The sequence below is a fragment of the Centruroides vittatus genome, unplaced genomic scaffold, assembly GCF_030686945.1.
Source record: "Centruroides vittatus isolate TY-2023 unplaced genomic scaffold, ASM3068694v2 contig_349, whole genome shotgun sequence".
Taxonomy (NCBI): domain Eukaryota; kingdom Metazoa; phylum Arthropoda; class Arachnida; order Scorpiones; family Buthidae; genus Centruroides; species Centruroides vittatus.
The window spans coordinates 2,500,874-2,524,938 of record NW_027122172.1 but is presented as its reverse complement, the minus strand read 5'-3'; the positions used below and the strand labels follow the sequence as shown (position 1 = coordinate 2,524,938).

The following is a 24,065-nucleotide window of genomic DNA, read 5'->3' as shown; positions in this document are numbered from 1 at the left end:
AGCAACAACTAGTATCAAAAACGTTCCGATGTAGAAACGAGTATATTCGGGTCGACGGGTCAAGTCAAATGACGTCAATACAAAAATACTCGGGAACAACATGGGACAGGTTAAGCCAATTGACAAGTGCCTGTGCTAGGGAATTCAATACCAGCCCTTATTTCTAATCCTGGGATTTTGGGATTATACTTAGTCAATCCCGGGATCCCAGGATTATTTCGGTATTGAGGTTTAATAAAAAATAAAAAAATCTTACAGAAATCAGCTCTTTAATCAACAAATCAAAATTTAGACGAAAATCAATGTAATTAAAACTTAGACAAAAACCAATGTATTTTACGGTATACACCTAGCTAATCTAATCACTCTAACTAATCAGAAGCTCTAAATTTTAATATAGATGAGTTCTCGAGCATATTACTTACGTTCATTATTCAATTTAAATTGGATGCAACAACCAGAGGCTGGTGGGAGCGCTCACTTAAGGGTGATGATATTCCTCCATTGAATGACTTATTAGAATTTTTCAAGGGTCATGTTAGAACTCTACAGCCAACCAAAAGTGCTCTCGACTGCGCCAGAAAACTGATTGGCACTCACGAAAATTTGAAAATACAAAAATGAAGTATATTACCAGGTAACCCAGTGAGAACTGCTTGCCTATCATTTTAGTTCAAAATACAAGAAGTTTTATATTAAAATGATAGGCAAGCAATTCTGTTAAGAGTACTGGCACTGAATGTTTCGCTTCATGCAGTCTATTTTGCAACTTTTTTAAAATAGACGTCAATCTCGAAAATCTCGGGACCAGGAAAACTTAATCCCGAAAATTTTGGGACTAAAAAGTGGTCGGGATCCCGGGATCAAATCCTCTAGCCTGTGCACAGTCTTTGCCATTGACATCCTAGACCAAATCAACTAATACCCAGTTTTTGCCCATGATAATGTTCTCTGATAAAACAACTTTCATTTTTCTAAATAAACTGTCATAACATTCAAATTTGAGACTCAAAATCTTTGTTTCATATCAGAACATATCAAGTACAGTTCAAAAGCATTTAGTGTGGATTAATAAAGAACCAAATACCTTCCCAAGATACCACTAATGGATTCAACTATCATGTTGGAGATCTTTGTATTCCCGTAAATTGAACATATATCAAGCATTGTATATGCTACAAAAATACCAGACATGAGAGCCATGAAAACAAGAATTATGTATGTCAATAACAGTGTGACCCCTGACACGTTGACTTGTACTGTACGTAAACCAAAATTAAGTACAGATTAGATATTATACATGCCGTGTCAGGAGCTTGCCTGGAAATGTACTGATTTAATGTAACTTTTTCAGATGTACTTTCTATTATTATTGTTTTCAGTACTTTATTCAATGTTTCTTTTCTCAAAATTAATTCACAAAACTAGGGAGATTCGAGGGAAACATTATCTTGTTAAGGTTTTTCAATGTTAAAAAATAATAAATCAAGATCTTTAAAATAAACTAACTAATTTAGGCTCTAAGTATTCAATACATTTAGAAAATATTTACATTTATTAAATATTAAATACACATAAATAAAAGAAATATTTATAAATATACTTTACCTCTTGATATTCACCCATAGGTGTTAAATACTGTAGAATGAACCTCTGTTGCATTTCGGCAGTTAACGGATACATCTGTAGCGATCCAATCATAAAATGTTCCAACTCTGCCCAACTGCTGTTAGAACATTCATTTAAAGATGCCAACGATCCACATCCTGCACTGAATGGTGAGGTAGTGCGAGCAGGAGATAAGGAAGAGGATCGCTATTTACAAAATTAAAATTATGCATTACCACATAAAATAATGGGTCGGCATAAAGCAAAATGATTCAACAATAACAGTATAAACAAAAATAAATATAATAAACTGTTTCTATGAAGTAGTACATAATTTTTATTTCTAGAAGTATTTTTAATCATTGTAATTTGTTTTCAGAACTTAATCATATTAAAAAATTCAAATATGTTCCAAAATTTATTTTTAAAGGTATTTAAATAATTTTATTAATTATGTTAAAATCTTTGAACTAATTTTCTGCAATATATTAAGCTGTTTGAATATGATTTAGCTCTGCAGATAGGCTACGTGTTCAAAAATGTTTACAAATGAAATTGTACAGAATATTACCTAATAGTAGTAGTTTATTTAATCCTTAATCCTTTCTGTAACTGCACTATCACAATAACAAGCACATAACCATTAAATATACAGTAACTAACATTTACTAATCATCTAACGTTTTCAATACTTTTGATTCACCTTCTTCAGGATAATACATAAAATTTAAAATTTCACAGAAGGAACAAAGTCGTCCTTATTTCAAAAATAGTTTTTATAAGCTTCCATTTTTGGGAGTCATACAAATTTTTAAAAAATGCACATATTGGTTATTTTTACGTATTATACTTTATTACAAGATATGCGGCAAAATCAATAAACATATAAAATGTCTATTACTCGTAGTGAAATAACCTATGCCTAGAAATGTTCTAAATTATACTTTTTATATTTATATTCTCACAATTGCATTCTCTTACATCGTTCAACTTTAGATTTTATTTATCAATACTTTCCAGGCTGGTGAAACCATGGTGTTTTCTCTATAATTTACTGCCTGCCCTTTCTCTGTAGTCTCATGCCGTGCCACTGCATATTTAATCTGTTGTGTTATCCTGCATCTTTTGAATCATTTCTGCTCAATTCCATTCTATTTTTAAAAAATCTGGGTCCGCTATGGCATAAGTCACTAACTCTGTAATCGGCTGCACCTTTTGGATGTTACTTTTATGTTCTTTGATCCTCTGCTTTAGTGATCTAGTAGTGGCTCCTATGTAGCATAAGTCATTAGGTCTTCTGTTATCTTCTGTAGGTATTCTGTACACACCAGGAATGCATGTCTGATCAATGGCCTCTTTGTAGTTCCTTATACTACGTTCGCACACAATCCATGACTCACTTCAATCTCGATTTACCTACAATCTTGATTGTGACTGTTGCCAGTCGAACGTCGTGTGTTTGCACAGGCAATCCGCTTGAGAAGAACCCGGCTATTACACATGATGATAAAACTGGCATAACTACTTGGTAAGTCACAAACACCAACACACAAAATGGAAGTTTTGATTAGAAATAAATACTTTTTCTTGCCATATATCTAATAATAGACAGATGTCATCGTCTCTCCAAATATCTTTTTTATTTCTCCGTTGATAGCCTGACACTTGTTCCACAACCATCTTGTATTTTCTCACATGCGTGGGATTTCTTGTATGACTGGATCTAGTTTCAAGAATTCTCGAGTCAATCGCAATTGAACCTTGTTTCAGTCAAGGTTGAAACGATCGAGAGAGGTCGCACCAAGGCATAATCACCGACCTTGGTCACAATCTAGATTGAAATGCTCGGTGTGAACGGGGTATTAGCATCTCGTATACCATAGAATTTCTTTTAAATATGATTTTTTTGTTAGTTTCAACCCCAATTTCTCTGTAGACATTTCTGAGGGTTGTCATGTATTCAACAACAGCATATTTGTTCTGTATACCATTTCTTCTCATCTCTACATTTTCTGTTCTCCATTTGTATATCATTCTCCTTATCATTTTTCCCTTGACTCCAACATGAAAAGGCATCTCCTCAATGTACTCTAGCTCTCTTATCCTATCTTGCATATTGGTGCAATAAGTATATTTTCATTTTAAGAGAGCTCTAAATGCTGAGAATCTATAGCTTACTGGGTCATGTGAGGTCCACAGTATGAATATTGCATCATACTTTGGCTTTCTGTAAATATCCGTGGTGACAGTGTTTCCCTTTAACTTGATTGAGATGTCGAGGAAATGCACAGTGACACCGCTTTCCTGCTCCAATTCTATTTCTAATCCAATTGTGTTCAAATTAATATCTTCCAGAAAGTTTCAGATTTTGAGTTTCTTCTTCCATATTATTAACACATCATCTACATAATAGGCATATACAACAATGTCGTCCCCATATTTGGGTGTGGTTGTTCTCTCTAATGGTCTCAATACCATCTCACAGAGTATCTTGGAAATGGAACTGCCCATGGGTACTCCTCCATTTTGCTTATACACTTGCCCATTGAACGTAAAAAAACAATGAAAATGTAGCCAGGTGTGCCAACTCTAGAATTTCCATATGCGAGTTGTCTGAGTTTATGATTGTGTTCAGTAGGAAGTTTCTCATATGACAAAAACACGATTCCAGTTTGATCAAGGGGTAATCGCCTTAAAGTCCATTACTGTAATAAATTCTTCTTGCCTCAGATCCATATTCTGTAGCCTCTGGATTAAGTCTAGTGGTTGTTTTATGCTGTAATCATGCATTGGTAATCATGCAATTCTTGCTGATCAACTTATTGAGCATGCACTCTAACAAGATTGTGGGCAAACAACATTTGTCTATTAAAGATGTAAGAGGATGCAAGTGCAAGAATATAAATATAAAAAGTATAATTTAGAACATTTCTAGGCATAGGTTATTTCACTGTGGGTAATAGACGTTTTATATATTTATTGGTTTTGCCATGTATTGTGTGATATAGTATAATACGTAAAAATAACCGACATGCGCAGTTTTTAATAATTCATATTATTCCAAAAATAGAAGTTATAAAAACTGTTTTTGGAATATGGAATATCGGCTTTGTTCTTTCTGTAAAATATTAAATTTTATGTATTATCCTGAACTAGGTCAATCAAAAGAACCGAAAACATTAGATGATTAGTAAATGTAAGTTACTGCAAATTTAATGGTTGCGTATTTGTTATTGTAGTTTATTTATTCATTTTTATTTAAGGAAAATAAGAAATGAATTTCATTTACTCATCAAAAAATATAGAATTTTAAAAAATGTTCTAGTTTATTTAAAAATGATGGGTCAGCATGCAGCCTTTATTATTTATATATAAATACTAAAAATTATGACATTATTTATGCTAAATTTCTAGACGAAGTAAGAATAGCAAGCACATTAGTTATAAGAAATGCACATTTTCTGAATAAGTCAGTGTCTAATGAATGATATGGTAAATGTCCTACAGGTTGCAAATCAACATAATTACAATAACCAAATTGCAAAATCAAGGTTCTTTAATGTTACAATTTAGTTATTGTACTGCTATAACTATCTGTTGTAAATAAATTTATAAAACTTTCAGTATTAGTAGACCATGAACAAAAGCACAAAATAGAAAGAATATTAAATACCGAATAAGATTGCTTTAGTTTGTGTTATCACTTTTGAGTTCACGTGATCATTAGTTATCCTTACCCGTCTTTTTTCAGAAAGATTGTCTACGGTCTTCTCTTTATTAATATGGGAAGGCAGTTTGTCTTGAGATTCTTTATTCACTATTGAAAATGGACGCTCACTAATAGAAAAATTTTCATCTTTTTGACTGGATTCTGTTTTACTACTTAATTCGTGTAACCTTTTTAACATAACAGGCACCTATATTAATAAAAAAAATTTGTCAATACAATCATTTGTAATTAAATACTTTATTAAACTGGCAAAATATTGTATGAAAATTTGTGATTAATTGTAAATTATCAGCTATAAAACAAAAGAAATTTCAATAGCATTTATTAAGAACAAATGCTTTTAGCCATCTTCAATTATCACCATCAGATTATAAAGTAAATGAATTCAGAAGCATTATGCATTACCAATTTTTATTTTCCTAGCCTTATAGTTGCTACGGCTGTCCAGTTAAATGTTCTTATAATAAATTACCATAATTAAATTGTAATTATTATAACTAGAAAATTGAACTAAATTCAACTTACTAAATGGGAATTTTGTTCTCTAAAATTTGCTGCTATATCTTGTACTTCCATAGAAGCAGCTAATAAGCCAGTTGCATAAGACTGTAAAGGATTACTAGAATTTTCTGCCCATTGAAACAGCCTATTAACCAAGCCATCCTAAAATATAAAATATCAAAAGAAGTTTAATTTAAAAGATAAATTTAAACAACAAGAGCCAAATAAAGCAAAATGCATACTGTATCTTGGAAGACAACCGATGTTTCCAATCCAGGCAAAATATCTAAAAGCAGGCGGCAACCAACCGTATTTAAGTCGCGACTATCCCGATGCATAATGTAGTTATTTACTAACTATTAAAATAAAAATATGTTTCATTTTTATTATTATATTACGGAAATGTAAATAGAAATATATTTCAATTTTCTTACCTTATTCATGAAATTGTCATTTTTAAAAAGAATTTTTAAAAGATGTCCTAATGTGCAATCTGGATAGGCTCGACCTAAAAATTATTATTAATTTACCATTTATGTTCATAAACAGTTGTAAATATATATTTTATTAATATATGACAATTAATCTTTCAGCTAAGATATATTTCCTGTATACAAAGTGGTGAAAAGTAGGCATACACTTCATTAATATTTACTTACTCGTTATGATGAATTTGTGAGAGCCCAGATTTAATGAACTTTATTTGGCTATAAACTTTTTCACGTTCATTTTATAAAGAATAAGGCTTAAACTTGTGTGAAGAAAATTATACATATATTTTTTCCCAACAGTTAATAAAAAACTGGAAAGATGTGATCATATCTTCCTCCAAATTCACTTCCTTTCCAAGTGACACATCTTCCTAATGTGTCACCAGAAACCAACAATAGAGATTTAACTATTGGCCCTGACTTACAACAATTCCTAATAAGGGTATGGGAAAAACCCACAAAGGGCCTCCTAATAAAAAGGAGGGCATCGATAACGATCACAGTTGCAGTCATCGATAGTTCTTTAAACTGGTGTTCGCACCTGATCCTGTTTAGATATCACTCAAGTCATCACCCGTCCAGCATCTACCTGTCCCAAGACATCATCGCCTTCTATTGACTCGTCAAAGCTTCTAACCTCAATCACCAATTCCCCAATCTGAAAAGAGACCAACTTCTGTGAACTAAGGTATTTTCTGATGCTCAAACAATTGTAAACTCTCTCTCTCTCGCAGTCAGGAACCCACAATATTAATGATAACGGATAACATACTAGCATCCGCTAAGTATCTAAACCAACGTCTATATATAGATTTGTAAATAGTATAGGTAAATAAACGGGTATTGTTAAATGTTAAATTCATTGTGGAGAGTACTTCTTCCGGTTGTCTCAGACCTTCTCCGTTATGAGCCCAAGCATCTATATACACAACCGCTCGTACGTGAACATAGTAACTAATGGTCATCATGATTTCCGTGTCTGTTAGCACACAATAGTGTCAGTCCTGATGTGGCATCAAAGTGGTGCTGACCCTGCAGTCACAAATTAATAAATACTCACAACACTAAATTATTAACAATGTAATTTAATTAACAGAATAATGTTAAGCCATTAGGTGTTAAGTGTATTGATGATAAAGTCTTTTATCTTAAAAGAGCACAAGATATTCAGGCATGCGCCTTGTCTTTGATGATTCTCCAAAGAAAAAACAAAAGTCCATTATTATAGGGACAAAAATAATGGTGACATTCAATTAATCCTTGTAGACCTAGCCACCTCTGAAGAAATTCCAAACTCAGTAAGGCATATACATTAAAAAAAATATACATCTTAATAAAGTGTATATCTACTTTTGCCCTACTCAATATATACAGGGTGTAGACAAAAACATTGTGACACTATACTATATCATGTATTAGCTTCCAGTACATATTATCTAAATACAAATGCATGAGAATATAGGTGATCAGTATTGGGCTATTTGATGGTGTATAGTTGCCATATACTACCTCCAACCCCCTTCTCACAGGGTGAAATCCTATCATGGCTCCAATAAAAAAAAAAGCAGCACAGTTTAAATTACAAAGTCATACAGCATTGCAAAATTAATGCAAAATGTTTTTGTCCAATTAAAATGCTCAAAGAGGAAGTGGCTGGACATAGTCAAATGAGTGCTAAAATTATGTGAAACTTCTCTGCATGACCTCATGCACTTAAATCACGTGAGTCCAAGCAAAGAAACATGTTTAAATAAAACTAATTCCTAAATTAATTTGAGTTCAATGATCTATTTTTAATAGAAAATTGTTATAATATACAGTTATATTACAAACCATGGTTTGATATTGAATAACCAAAGACCAAAACTGGTAGCAGTTAGAGCATTTAAATAATCCAGTCATGGAGTAAGCATAAATGGTGGACAATGAAGGCAAAAATCTTATTCAACTGCTGCAAGCGATCCAGGTGGTTGGGGTGTACACACCAACCAATCAACGCATCGCTTATTGCAATGGGTTAGATGTTTTTTTTGCACACCAACCAATCAACACATCGCATATTAAAGTTAATTGTCACTCCAGCTACTAGGGTCACTCTGGTGCAGTAGACAAGTTTTTAAGCATAGAGAGTATAGGAACTGTCCATTCCATGTATACTTACTCCATTAATCCAGTAATTACCAAATTATTTAGTCTGTAACTGCTATTAAATAATTAAATCATAAAATTTGGCCACAAAATATGCGTTTAGGTCACCATCTTGTTAAGTTTTAATTAATTTTCAATAAAAGAGTATTTTAAAAAATCTAATATTTTTTAATCAGCATTCTATTTCATTATATTTTATCTAAAATAAAATAAAGTAGAAGTACTCATTGGAATTGATTTACATTTTAACTTTTATTTTGAATTCGTATATCATTGGTGCCATCTTATTAAAATTTTACAATTTTTGATAAGTTAAGCACAAATTTTAGTTTAAATATATTATATCTCTATTAGAAATAAATTAGAAAAAATAGTTAATATCAATGTAGCAGACTGCTTTACAATCGGTAGAAACTTTCCTATGACATTCTATACTTTATGTTGGTCATCTAAGTATATTACATAGTTAAAACTGTATCTTTAAAAGTATTCTCAATTTATGAAATTGAGTTTACAGGAAACAAAATAATTATTTTGTGACCTTTTATCGGGAAAAAAATGCCATAAGTGTTCGTGTATTTTCAAATTATTTTACAATGTATTTCATCTAATTAATGAAATATCCAATATAACTTCTTAAGCCTTTTAAATTTCCGGTACTCAATACGAACATTAACCACCAATTAACTAACGTTTTCGATCGCCTCCACGATCTTCGTCAGGTTTTCTCCGACGGTTTTGAAATAGAATGCAAATATAATTCTTTCAAAATTCAAACTATCGAACCTCTCCCGCGTGCAATAATTGCGACCGATCCAACATGCATTTAATCTCCATGATACCATCATAAAAATGACTCTGTCCATCCGTACAGGAATACTACACTACTCTGAGATGCTACCATTGCGGGTGCATTTCGGAGACATATCGCCACGCATATGATAAAACGTTGCCATCCTTGAAATTAATACATTTCCCCGATTTTGACGCCTTGTAAATCTCAAGGGTCTCCAAGGCCCTGATGCGGTCCGCGTCGAATGTTGTTTTAATGAGGCTGGTTTTATCAAAATCTGCCTTTATATCGGGGTCGGTGGCGTACGTCGACAGGGCGGTGGTGTGTCTTTTTTTGGCAACGTCATACTTGTGTTCGGAGATCCTTCTTTGAACGGACCTCTTGGTAGATCCGATGTATATTAGGTCCCTCTGGGACCTGTGATCTCTTAAAGGGATACTATATACCCCTGGTGCTCTTAGAAAATCTGGCTTGTCTTTGGTGTTCCTGAGTAGCGAATAGATCGATTGGGTTCTTGAGTACGCCAAATTGGTGCCCTTCTTCCGCGCTATTTCCTTGTATAGGTCATGCATACCTCTGTTGTACTGGACCACCGTGCGCTGGTTCGGCCCCGAATTGGACCTATCCCGTGCCACTGAGGCGTGATGTGCCGTGTTTGTATTACGGACGTTACGCGCTAATCTACGGACGAGGCCACGTCTGTATCCATGGCTATCGGCTATGTCTTCTATGTGTCCCAGCTCTGTGAGCGTGTCCTCCCATTTAGAATTATGAGTGTACGCCCTCCTAACTAACGCCCTGAACGCCGCAATCTTATATGGATACGGTCATCAGTACAGCATCTATGTACTTCAGGTCATGTACAGTCGAGTGCAAAATGGTTTTCACCTGCGTGACGTCACGTCACGTAACGTAAGTGACGTATTTTGACCTGTCAATCATTTCTACTTGTGCTCTCATTGGTTTAAAATGGACTGCGCCGTTGTATGATTTATTGGGGGGTGATAGGAATGATTCAAGAGGGATTATGTTGAGCACTACGCTTAAAAATCGTAATTACAGCTCGTAAAAAAAACGCGATTATATTAATAAAAATTTGGCATTATTGCCATCAGAAAATACGATTATATCGTTTATTTATGTAATTTTTCTTCCTTCGAACGTTTCTTATGCTTACATTAGTGCAATTTGATCCGAAAAACGCAAAACATAAACATATCTAGTTTCATTTCAGTTTAAATTATCTCAGGTTTCACTGCCTGGCATCGGCTTCCTTTGTAATTGGAGAAATGCGGAGTTGGAAGTCAAGGTCACAACAATAGTAAATGTTTATTACCTTTACAGAAGGGTATGAATACACTCATTTTTAACGTAAACAAACCGATAAGTGCTTTATTACAGTTACAATTATCTCAAGTTTCAACGATTAACATCGGCTTTCTTTGTAACTGGAGAAGGACTGGAGAAGGACTAGAATTGGGTGTCAAAATCACAGTAGTAACCGTGTATTCCTTTCATTGAAGAGATTCGTTTCATTCATCCCATTGCTAATACCAACAACATTCTATTATCCCGAGTTCCAACGATAACTTTGATTCTGTCGTCTGCTCTTTGTTTCTCTTTTTCTCCGTTAAGTGTCGCCTCTCGTTCTCTTAACATTTAACGAAACATTTATTCGTTTAAATAACGCCAATAAATATGAAAATTTGCTAAATTAGAGCTGAAAAACGACGAAAACAACGATTATGTAACGTTTGTTTACATTTTTATCTTGATTTACGTAAAGGGGTAGTTCTTATCGCAATCAATTTTCCACCAGACAATTTTGTGAAGATGCTTACTCGTTCAATCAGAATCAAACAACTAGAAGTTAACTAATTAGACCCTAAACATTATGAAATTACATATAATAAAATAATGACAGCTACGCGACAATCGTTCTTTTATAATTTAATAATCTAAATTAATCATCTAAAGATAATTTTTATTATAATCTGCATTTATTATCTATTTATTTCCCATTGCTGCACAACAAAACAAACCTAAAAGACAGCATGATCTAAATTCTAAGTAATTATAAATAAAATCGCTAAGATGCGTCACGACGCTTTTTGTTGCAGATCAACGCCACAAAAAATAAAAAAAATAAATTATGAAAATACGAATTGTGAAAAGTGTAAAATTGTTGCTTATTACATTTTTATAACATTCAAGAATTGACATGGATGCATTTTTTACGTATTATTACGTGAAGTTTTTATATTGTTGAGAGAACAATTTACAGAATCGAGAACATGTCGTAAATTGTCGATTTTTTGATGTTCCGCTTATTATTTTTTTGGCTGTTTCATTTCATACATATAAAACATTTTTGTCTAAACTACCAGCAAATAATTTTGATGTTTACTATAATATTTCGGGCTATGTTAATTTTTGATATTAGGTGATCGAGTTAAGCCTAATACGCCACTATATCACATAAAAAATTAAAAAATAAAATTAATGTATAAAGATCTAACAAAACTATCTGTTAAGTCTTGAAGATAACCTTCTTATGTGTAAAAACTGTCAATTAGTCGATTTACAACCCAGAGAAAAATTTGTTAATAGAGTCATAAAACAATTAACGTTTATTGACTCCAGTAATAGGAAGTAACGCGAAGTCTATTAACAAATCTTTCTGAAAGAGTCATCGTTCTCCATTTACAAATAAACTCGATGACAATTTGTGAAACTTGAAATAATTTACAGCCAGTTCAAACTTGACATGATTATTTTTTGCGTTTTTTGGATTAAATTACATAAAAATAAACATTAAAAACCGTAATTTTGCTAATACACAAGTAATTTATACTATTAAAAAAAAGCAAAGCTCATAATTTAACGGTAAAATTGTAGTTCCTTTACGCGATAGGTAAAATTTATAATTTTATATTAAAAACACGGGGTCCGAAAGACCAAACGCGTCTCAGGCAAGGGTAAAGGATTCACTTGACTTACGAAGAATTAAAAATTGTCAAAATGCATTAAACTTTCGTAGACCTCTATTTCATTCTTAGCCAATACTTTATTATTTCACAAAAATTGCATGATCACTTAAATGAATTTACGGCAGTTCTTGACATTATTCAGAAAGTAACTAAGGAATGCATTATATATACTGTCAGCTTACTGAAAGTTTATGTTACGTTTTGTTTGTTTAATTTATAATGATAAGTATTTATCTGCAGTAGAAATGAAATAAGTGATGGATATTTTAATAACACAACTTAAATGGAGATATGAAAACATATGGGATTTCGTCTGACTGCGAATTCTTAACAGTTGAAAAATTAAAGTCGATAGAAATTTTTAAAAAGCAGTTTGTGATTTATTCCCTTAATATCTAAACAATATAATTTTCTGTAGAATTATTATCAATTTCAAAAATAAGGCAATGACTTTAATCCCAGACCTTAAAGCAGCTACAAGTTTACATCTTATATAAACGATTGATGAATATAGTTTAGTTTATCAGAGCTAATCGGAAAATACAAAAATAGTAAAACAAACAATGAGCCAACAATGCAAATATATTTTAAAAAGTAGTAGTAGTAGTAATAACTGTAATAATGTTCAATGATAAACTCCGTAAAAGAAAAAAAATTCGAAATTAGAAATAATGTAATAAAAGGAACATCAACTGAAATATGTTCATATAATAACGTGAAGTTTCGATAGCCTGGCAGTGAAGCGACCTGTCATTCGTGTTAATGTGATAAGTTTGATAACAGAATAATACAAGAGAAGAGAACTTTGTATAATGAACGGAAGTGGCGGCCAATGTTGGACGAATGAAAGGCGACATTGAACGGAGAAAAAGAGAAACAAAGAACAGACGATAAAATCAAAATAGTTGTCAGAAATCGAAGATTTTTATAGTTATAAGCAAAATAAAAGGCGACATTCAACGGAGAAAAAGAGAAACAAAAGAAAGCCAGACGATTATTGAATTGCGATATGCCTGGACCAACTTCGGAAGAGATCCGGAAATTAATCATTCGGCACAGGGAGGAGGGCAAAACCGTGCGCGAGATAGCCGAAATGTTTAAGGTTACCTCGCGTACGGTTATCAATATTTCTAAACGCAACCGGGAAACCGGCAGCGTTTCGGCAAAAAAATCATCGGGTCGTCCCCGCCTCACTACAGAAGAGGAGGACGAGACATTAAAAAACAACGCAAATGAAAATCCATTTAAAACGGCCCGTCAGCATTTAATTGAGCAAGACTTGCCCGTATCAGTGGACACGGTAAAAAGAAGGTATGTAGAATTACACCGTATGTTTTCAATGTATCATTTTGTGTGAGTTTAATGATCTTGTATACAGAAAATTTTATCAACAATGTTCTTGTTTATACAGAAATGTAAGAAACGAGTAATATTAATATATGTATTTTATTTCCAGACTCAGACAATTCGGTCTGTTTGGCAGACGAGCGGCCGAAAAACAACGTTTGTCAGCCCAAAACATCGCAGACCGCTTGGAGTTCGCCCGCCAACATGAAAATTGGACGAACTCCGAGTGGGAAAGCGTTTGTTTTTCGGACGAAAAAATTTTCCAAAGTAGGAGTAATGGAAAAATTTGGGTCCGTAGACCGAAGGGCCAACGACATAATAACATATATGTTCACCCGGTAGACAAGAGCGGGCGATTTTCCATAGGTGAGTTTTTACATTTCATTTTCTCTATTTATAGCCTAATTGTCACTGTAACTAGAACATAAAACCTGTATTTAACATACTAAATAGATAAACATTAAAAAATATTAGCATATTCAAAATAGTATTAAAAACTGCGTACTATAGTATTTCCTCTCAGCTTTTTAACTATCGTAAGATTAGCCTATGAAAAGGAAGAGGAAAAGCCGAAACGAAATTACAAAATACAACTGGAAAAAATATTTTTATGTGTAAATCTTGATTTAAAATTGTTTTCTCTTTTTCTATAATCCGAATGAAGGGTTTAGAGTGAAGTCTAGCAATTCCAACATCCGAAGGTGACAGAAATTCTATGAAGTAAAATTAGTTTCTTGGAATATTAAACTGTGGATATTGGAATTGCTCGATGAGATTCTCAGCCCTATAAATTTGGAATTATAGAGAAATGACAACAGAAATGCAGTATCCTTGATTCACACTTGATTTAATGACATACAGACATAAAATGAATTCACTCAAACCCACAATCATACACATACTCACAAATTCTATATATATATTTATAGCGATATTAATATTGCTATAAATTACCTCCCTATAAATTACAAAATATGAGAATTACCCAAATGTGAATGAAAAATCGAAAGAGAAAATACGATTATTATATTTGTAATGAATTGTCATTAATTCATTTCTATAATACCAAAAGCCTATATTTTGCTTAACATAGAGAAATATCGAAAATAATTTTGCTTTTAATTATTTATTAAGTAATAAGTGTGCAAGTAACTATCTTTTATAAAGTATCTGGGACAAGCTGTTTATAAGTAAACACATGCTTTTCAGATTTTAAGATATTGTTTTAAGCAGTAAATTATTTACAAAAGTTTAATAATAAATAATAAAAATAAAATAATAATTTACAAAGTTTAAGGCTATATTTAAGAATATTTGCCTGAATATATATTTTTAGTTTGGTAATGTAGAGCGTAACAGTATGCTAAGTAAGAAACTCCCCATTCAATGTCGTATAAAGCTAAAAATATTTGATTAGTTATATTAAACTAATATAATGGTCATTTTTAATTGATCATTTGTTCCTGGATAAATCGTATGTTATATTTTTATTAACCTGTTGGTGATTATCTTGTGCATACTTTTGCGTTTGAGCTTGATTTTTCCTTAATTATCATCAATATTTAATACATATTTTTTTTTGTTTGCAGGCGTGTGGGGATGGATGAATGCCGCAGGACCTGGCGAACTTATTCGTATTGATGGCCATTTAAATGCAAATAAATATATCGATATTTTACAAAATGGGCTAATGCCATCCTTACAAGCAATGTTTGGGAATGATGTTGTTGTGCCCTTTGTTCATGACAGATCACCGATCCACATGGCAAAGGTCACACAACAATGGCTCAGTGAAGAAGAACAGATCTCGGTGATGAAGTGGCCAGGGAGGGGTGCAGATTTGAATCCCATAGAACATGTATGGGCTAAAATTACAGATGAACCCATAAAAGCGTCTTCCCCGGACGAATTATGGAAAATTGTTCATGAAAAGTGGGAGAAACTCCGGGGAGATGGGCTGTGTGCGAGTCTAGTCGCTAGCATGCCAGAGCGCATGCAGCTAGTCATACAAAACGAAGGGCAGTGGACTCGATTCTGACACTCCTCTCTGGCATACCATCATACATCACCATTTATCACTCCTGTGATAAAAGTAGATCTTAGCTTAAAGCACTTTCCTGAAGAATGCACTCCAGATTACGTGTAGACAGCACTTTGCAGAAATTGAACAGTCACAGGAATTTAATTACCATTTACACTGATGGCTCTAAATCGGATAACTACGTTGGCTTAGCCTTTGTCTGCTACGATTTCATCCTGGAAAAACAAATAGCACCGAATTCGTTCATCATCACTGCAGAGCTGCAAGCTAGCTACCTAGCCTTAAAGTATGTGATCAGAAAAATCATCGTTGCTGCGTGATTTACATTGACTCAGTTAATGCACTTCAGACTTTGATCTCGTCTGAACCTAGTTTTCACTTTATAGTGATTAAAATTCGTGGATGATTTGAAATGATACGTTTTCTTTTTTTGTTGTTTTTCAAATTTGTGTTTTCTCCGTTTTACGTTTTAATAAATTTCTAAATAGTAGTCTATTGAGTTGAGTGACTCTTCAAATGAATCGCGTCATTTTGTTCTCATTTTATTACTTCTAGTTTTCTATACAAGGCCATATCAAGGCTTTCGAAACTCTGCAGAACTAGTAATAGGAGTAATCTATTTGACAGAAGAAATTCGGAGGTAAGTATAGAAAGTCCCTGAAATTTCCGGAGTCTCAGTGTTGTTTAACTTGAATTATTAAAGGTCATTATTCAGATGTAATTTCTGTCTTTTTTTAAAACAAACAAACAAAACGTAGCACATAAACTTGCTGTAAGCTGACAGTTTTTCAGCTCTAGCTAATTTTCATATTCATTGACTTTATTTAAACGAATAAGTGTTTTGTTAAATATTGGAAGAATGAAAGGCGACACCGAGAAAAAGAAATAGCAGATGACAGAATCAAAGTTGTCGGAAATCGGGATAATAAAACGTTGTTGATATAACAATGAGGTGGATGAAATGAATTTTTTCAGTGAAAGGAATAAACAGTTATTACTGTGACCTTGACACCCAACTACTACTTCTCCAGTTTCAAAGAAGCAGATGTCAATCGTTGAAACTTGAGATAATTGACACTGTAATAAAGCACTTATCGGTTTGTTTACGTTAAAAATAATTGTGATTTCCACCCTTCTGTAAACATAATAAACATTTACTATTGTCACCTTGACTTCCAACCCCACTTCTCTCCGATTCCTTTGTAATTGGAGAGAAGTGGGTTTCACTGCCTGACATCGGTGCCAAGCAGTGAAATCCGCTTCTCTCCAGTGAAACCTTAAATAATTTAAACGGAAGTTAAACTAGATATGTTTGTTTTGCATTTTTTGGAACAAATTACGATAATATAAACGTAAAAAACGTTAGAAGGGAAAAAAATTATATAAATAAACGATATAATCGTATTTTCTGGTAGCAGTAATAACAGATTTTTATTTAAAAAAGAAACGCGATTATATTAAAAAAGCTGTGATTACGATTTTTAAGCGTAGTGCTCAACATAATCCCTCTTGAATCATTCCTATCACCCCCCAATAAATCATACAACGGCGCAGTCCATTTTAAACCAATGAGAGCACAAGTAGAAATGATTGACAGGTCAAAATACGTCACTTACGTTACGTGACGTGACGTCACGCAGGTGAAAACCATTTTGCACTCGACTGTACATAGGTAGGTAGTCGGGCTTGTAATACACCCGCGTTTCAATACTGTTTACCCTGAGTTGAATAGCAACGTCTAAAAAGTGCACATTGGTGCCCGATAGTTGATCTAGTTTAAGCGTTAGCCCATACGGGTTGTCATAAGAACAGAGCACTCGTTCTACTCAAGGAAGAGACGTATAAAGCTATGTTGATGCAATACATCGTAGATACGGACAGTGACAGGTCGCGGATAATTACGTAGACAAGTTATCATGCACGTGTTGTGCGGTTCACGGGCACACCCCTGGCGAAGGCGCAGGGATTAAACAGGGCGGTGGTGGCGTCGCCGGATACACCCAGGCTTTTCGCTTTCGCGAAAACGCACAAGCCTACGCCTGCGCTCAGACCTATTTTGGATAAGGCTAGAGCCCCTACAAAAATGCTAGAAACCGAGTTGCACCGCATATTAGCCAGGCATCTCCAAGATTATCCCTTAACAGTGAAAAACTCCAGAGAGTTGGTCGACGCATTGAAGCGTACACAGGTTACAGAGAGCACTCACGTCACGGTATTGGATTTTCAGGCTCTATATCCATCCATCAAACTCCAACCTTGCTTTTGCGCCCTTAGGGACGTCCTACTAACCAAGTATAGCCTACCAGCACACCGCAAACACGTACTGGAGCTCGCACACCTAGTGTGCTACAATTCGCTGTTTAGGTTCGACAACGCCACATATTTACAGAAAAGGGGGGTCCCCATGGGGAGCCCAATTTCGGGCGACCTGTGTGAGTTGATTTTGCGGCAGTTAGAGAGGGATGTCATTCCCAAATTTACACACGATATTATTTTATATCGTAGGTATGTGGATGACGTGATGGTCATATGGAAGAACAAGCCGAACGTCCATGATTTTCTGTGCATTGTTAATGACAACCCGTATGGGCTAACGCTTAAACTAGATCATCTATCGGGCACCGATGTGCACTTTTTAGACGTTGCCATTCAACTCAGGGTAAACAGTATTGAAACGCGGGTGTATTACAAGCCCGACTACCTACCTATGTACATACCTGCTGGGTCTGAAGACCCGTATCCATATAAGATTGCGGCGTTCAGGGCGTTAGTTAGGAGGGCGTACACTCATAATTCTAAATGGGAGGACACGCTCACAGAGCTGGGACACATAGAAGACATAGCCGATAGCCATGGATACAGACGTGGCCTCGTCCGTAGATTAGCGCGTAACGTCCGTAATACAAACACGGCACATCACGCCTCAGTGGCACGGGATAGGTCCAATTCGGGGCCGAACCAGCGCACGGTGGTCCAGTACAACAGAGGTATGCATGACCTATACAAGGAAATAGCGCGGAAGAAGGGCACCAATTTGGCGTACTCAAGAACCCAATCGATCTATTCGCTACTCAGGAACACCAAAGACAAGCCAGATTTTCTAAGAGCACCAGGGGTATATAGTATCCCTTTAAGAGATCACAGGTCCCAGAGGGACCTAATATACATCGGATCTACCAAGAGGTCCGTTCAAAGAAGGATCTCCGAACACAAGTATGACGTTGCCAAAAAAAGACACACCACCGCCCTGTCGACGTACGCCACCGACCCCGATATAAAGGCAGATTTTGATAAAACCAGCCTCATTAAAACAACATTCGACGCGGACCGCATCAGGGCCTTGGAGACCCTTGAGATTTACAAGGCGTCAAAATCGGGGAAATGTATTAATTTCAAGGATGGCAACGTTTTATCATATGCGTGGCGATATGTCTCCGAAATGCACCCGCAATGGTAGCATCTCAGAGTAGTGTAGTATTCTTGTATGGATGGACAGAGTCATTTTTATGATGGTATCATGGAGATTAAATGCATGTTGGATCGGTCGCAATTATTGCATGCGGGAGAGGTTCGATAGTTTGAATTTTGAAAGAATTATATTTGCATTCTATTTCAAAACCGTCGGAGAAAACCTGACGAAGATCGCGGAGGCGATCGAAAACGTTAGTTAATTGGTGGTTAATGTTCGTATTGAGTACCGGAAATTTAAAAGGCTTAAGAAGTTATATTGGATATTAGATGTACCGGTATGAAGATTGTTTAATGGAATAACAGAGCATTACATATAAACCCTTGGTATATTGTTCTATAGGGATCTCGCTACCGGTAGGTTTTTCGGTTTTTCGTAACAAGCAGTGTAATTTAGCAATAACTTTTGTCTGCAAATTTGTGAAAAAGCAACAAAAAATTTCATGCTTGGACAAATGCGATAGTTTCCTGTATGACGATGTGCTTTTATACATTTCAGAATTACTTCAAAAATGCTTTAAAACAGTAGCCCCTCATTATATCGTGCTTGTCGGGCGATAAAGAAAAAGCATGATACAACCGAGTACTAAAAATTCCGGGCTTTTACTAAACAGATTATACATGCTATGGAATCTCTATCCTCTATTTCAGTGTTTCTCAAACTTTTTGGTCCGCGACCCCCCCCCCTTTGCACTTAAAAATTTCAAAGGACACCCGAAGAATGGATGTGTGTAGAAAAACATCTCAGAAGGGGGGTTAATTTTAATTCAGGAGGAGTTAATTTCTTTTGTTTAATTAATCTATCCCGTGTTGAAATTTTTCTCCGTTGCGTGTCGCTTTGTGTTGAATTTTCGTCGCCATTAAGCCTAAAAATTTTTTTAAAATAAAATTGTGGCTATTGTATCGTTAAAAATTATTTCTTTATTTTGCACAAACAAAATAAATATATTGAAAAAAATAAAAAAAACATTATATTTCGGAAATTAATCTAGTCTCAAAAACGTTCCAATTCAGCACGACACACAGTCCTTACGAAAACAAGCAAAACTTACCACTCACAATGGGAAAAAAGCCTCGTTCAAATACTGCCACATCCTTAAGTACCCTCTTATGGACACTCCAGTGCTGCCAGCTAAAACACGCATACCAACAAAAATAATATCAGAGTAGCCCAAAACACAGCCAAATATTTCGGTGCCACAGCACTAGTGAAAATTCGAATTTGCCAACTGAAACACATTCGGTTGACTGGTATTCAGATTATCGATGCTCTACTGTATTTCTAACTCAACTTGCCTACAGGCGCAGCGCAGCTAGCAAACACTGTTCCAAATGACAACGTTGTTCTATCGTAGTTTATGCGGCGAGTGGAAGCTTGCGGGATTCCCCAATAGCGCACATATTTTTGAATGTTATATTTACGCTCGTATTAAAATATTTATATTGTTTTTATTATTTATATGTGCCGTTTATTTAAGTAAAAATTACTTTATATATTTTTTATTTATACTATTTCTAAACATGAATCCATAGTAAATTTATAAAATATTTGAATATTTGACCCCCAAATATTTTTTGCAACCCCCACTTTGAGAATTGCTGCTCTATTCTTTCATCAGCAAGTGTTTCTGATATAAAATAAGTTTAGTTTTTCAATACTGAATTTTTATTCGTGGTTTTATCTTATTAATTGACATTTACATAAACATTGATACCACGAATGCCCATTTAGCATTATTGTTTCTTTAACAATGACATTCAAAGACAAATATTGTCAATATAAAAACAAAGTATCAGTTGCAATTTCATTATACAATACTATATTTCATAATAAATTGCTTATTAAAAATTCGTGTAAGTTATATTTCTCAATAAAAATTATAAATACAGTAATTGAAAATTTAAAAAATAAAACAATAAACGTCTTCTACTATTAACACTGCAGTGAGTAACACAAAGTCACCGAAAAAAAACCTTTTACGGTGTTGTATACGACAGAGAACCGACTAACATTTTTGGCCTCCACCAAGGCCTTCTTCAGGTTGAAGAGCTAAATGTCATCCCCCTCCAGACCGCCAGAACGATGCATCTGAGAAATAAACATAGCAAACAAACGCGACACGTACTACATTTATTTCTCGGACGCATCGTTCTGGCGGTCTGGAGGGGGATGACACTTAGCTCTTCAACCTGAAGAAGGCCTTGGTGGAAACCAAAAATGTTAGTCGGTTCTCTGTTGTATACAACACTGTAAAAGGTTTTTTGTCGGTGACTTTATGTTTAAAAAATAAATATTGAAAATAAAATAGAACATCAAAACTTATAAAATTACAGAGTAAAAATTCTCTAAAAAGCAAAATGTATAAAAATTTTAGAACTTTCTGTTCAGTAATAAAGAAATTTTCTTCTTACACATTACCCGGCGAATTCGAAATTTCATGCCCGAGGACTGGGTCAATTTACATAAAGGTGTAAAATTTCAAATTCACAGAAACTTGTAAATGAGGAGACAGTACTTAAAACCAATATATAAACAACCTTTAATATCAAAAGAAAACATAAATGATAATTGACCTGTCCACTTGTTTTGCTTATTTATATCTTGACAAATTTATTGTTTCACCTGCAGTGGTAGTTTCAAGGACAATGATAGTAATAAAATACCATATTTTGTTGCAAAAAGAAATTCAATGGCAATTGATACTTTAAAATCAAATGTTTTTAAAATTTGGAGGGGGAAAAAAAAACAATATATCCAAATCTGCAATATAACAAAGGGCTACTGTATATCTACAAATAGAATGTGCAAGTGTAACGGATCAAGATGGCCGTATGATAATTTTAAGTGAAATTATTATTATTATATTGGTTTTAGTGAAATGAATTTCATTACAACCCCAATATGCAATAGACTAGATGTAATAAATGTTAGCAATTTGATGAATATGTCAATCAATGGTCTACCTCAAAGAGAATTTGATTTTCAAGCTGCCTTTACTGTACTGTGGCAGAAAATCAGAGACACTTTCAATTGTGACTTTAGTATGACTATGAGTAAGTTATAGCATTTCTAATCTTGTACTGGCCGATATCAAAATAAAATCTACAATTTTTATTATGTTGAAAGCATATTTTTACATTACTTGTTTTGTTACAGTTTTCAAGACAACATTAGCAAAAAAACTACAGATTTGAAAAAGCTAGCGAGATCCCCAATTATATTATTTCATAGATTTGCTGGTTAAAGTTGAATGTTTTTAGCCTTGTAATCAGATTAAAGCATCAATTTAAAAAACATACAATATGTTTCATAAAATTTTGAACATAAATAGAGCATAATAGTTTCATATCTAACATTATTTTAATTAAAATGTTAAGTTAGTTCCAGATTATAGAAAACATTTCTTGTATTTCACACTCACTTGGATGTCGGTCATCAAAAGGATCGGGATCCATTTTTAAATAAGCTTCCATTTCTTTTTCTACTAGCTCGGCAATTCTATCAAATACATTTTTAAAATAGACATTTTAGAAATAATTTACAAACTATATAATTATGACATTAAGTAAATATTAGAATAAGACCTGACCATAATTTATATATTTACCATAAATTAATTTAAGATTTTACTAAATTCCAATTACTAATTTAGTAAATGGAATGTGTCTGTATATTGCAATAAATCCATTTATGACAATACACAAATACACACTAAATACTATATTTAAAAAAATTATTTATTCTCAAATGAAAAGTACATCAACGTATATCAGTTTTAAAGATTTTAATGAAATTCTTATACGGGTGAATCAATAAATTATCAGCCAATAAGCATTGAATGAAGCAGAAATTTGCATGCGAATGCACAATGTAAGGAAGGTACTGTACATCTCTATATAAGGCAAATATCCATAGCCTGTCATTTGTTCACACAATCACGGTAGAAAATGGAAGTGTAAAAATTTGAACAGCATGGTATAATCACATTCCTAGTTTCTGAGAGTTGTGGATTCACTGGCAAATGCAAAAGGTGTATGGTCCATACACTTAAGTCCTGCCTGTGTTAAAGTGCAAACAAAACAATTTTGCAAAGAACTGATAAGCATGAAAGACAAGCAATAATTAGGACATCTACAATATGCAGCAACACTGCTTACCATCTTTTCCAACCATCCAAAGCCTATCCTTGTTCAGTTTATGCATTAAGGCTGCACCATTAATGCAGTATCCTATGGCAACACTTTGCCTGCATTACAAACACAAATTCAATGTAGGCATCCAGGAAAACTCACAAATGCTTCATGACAAAGTATGTCCTGGCACTACCGGAAGGACAAAGAACCTGCTAAAGCAGTTTGGATTGAACAGTCTTGACCTGTCACCCTGCAACTTTCTTTTGGAAACTGAAAAAGTGCAAACTTAAAGACAGGCAATTTTCTTGGATGCTGAAGTGCAAGCTGTAGTCTGTGATTGGTTCCACCAGTGTCCCAGTACATTCTTTGAATGCAACTTATGTAGATTTGTGTCAAAGTCGGATAAGTGCCCAAACAACTGAGGTCAATTATTGTTAAAATAAAATGTTTATATTCAATGCTGTTACTTTTGGCTGGTTACTTATTGATCCACTCTTATATACTGTATACTTTTTAATAATACTAACAAAATATTGATAAATACACAGCTACAGTTGAGATTACCAAAAATATTTGATTAGAAATGTTTTTGATCTTGTTTCAAGTCATCCTCAGCTAACAGAATAGTTTTGCATTAAAAAAAAAGACTGTTATTATGTAAAAAGTTTTTTGTAAAGTTTATTTATAAATATTCTCATTTCTTTAGAAAAAGAATATATTTCTTACAAGACTATACATATACACGAGTCCATATCCTTTGGTCCCTTCACACGCTAGAGGACTCTTTAACGTTTTTACATTGGATGGCGGACAG

The 24,065-nt window shown here is 33.9% G+C and overlaps 1 protein-coding gene across 4 annotated transcripts in view; it reads right to left on the bottom strand.

Moving 5' to 3' along the window:
* mahj (LisH and WD40 domain-containing protein mahjong) overlaps window positions 1-24,065 on the bottom strand; it is a 95,360-nt gene that overhangs the window by 45,158 nt on the left and 26,137 nt on the right. For all 4 annotated transcript variants that reach the window (XM_067269287.1, XM_067269286.1, XM_067269289.1 and 1 more), the window contains exons 3-8: window positions 22,540-22,616; window positions 6,274-6,347; window positions 6,082-6,195; window positions 5,864-6,001; window positions 5,346-5,525; window positions 1,609-1,815 (exon numbers count right to left, since the gene is read on the bottom strand). In XM_067269287.1, coding sequence (XP_067125388.1) covers window positions 1,609-1,815; window positions 5,346-5,525; window positions 5,864-6,001; window positions 6,082-6,195; window positions 6,274-6,347; window positions 22,540-22,616 — 790 coding nt within the window. The remainder of the gene's footprint in view (window positions 1-1,608; window positions 1,816-5,345; window positions 5,526-5,863; window positions 6,002-6,081; window positions 6,196-6,273; window positions 6,348-22,539; window positions 22,617-24,065) is intronic.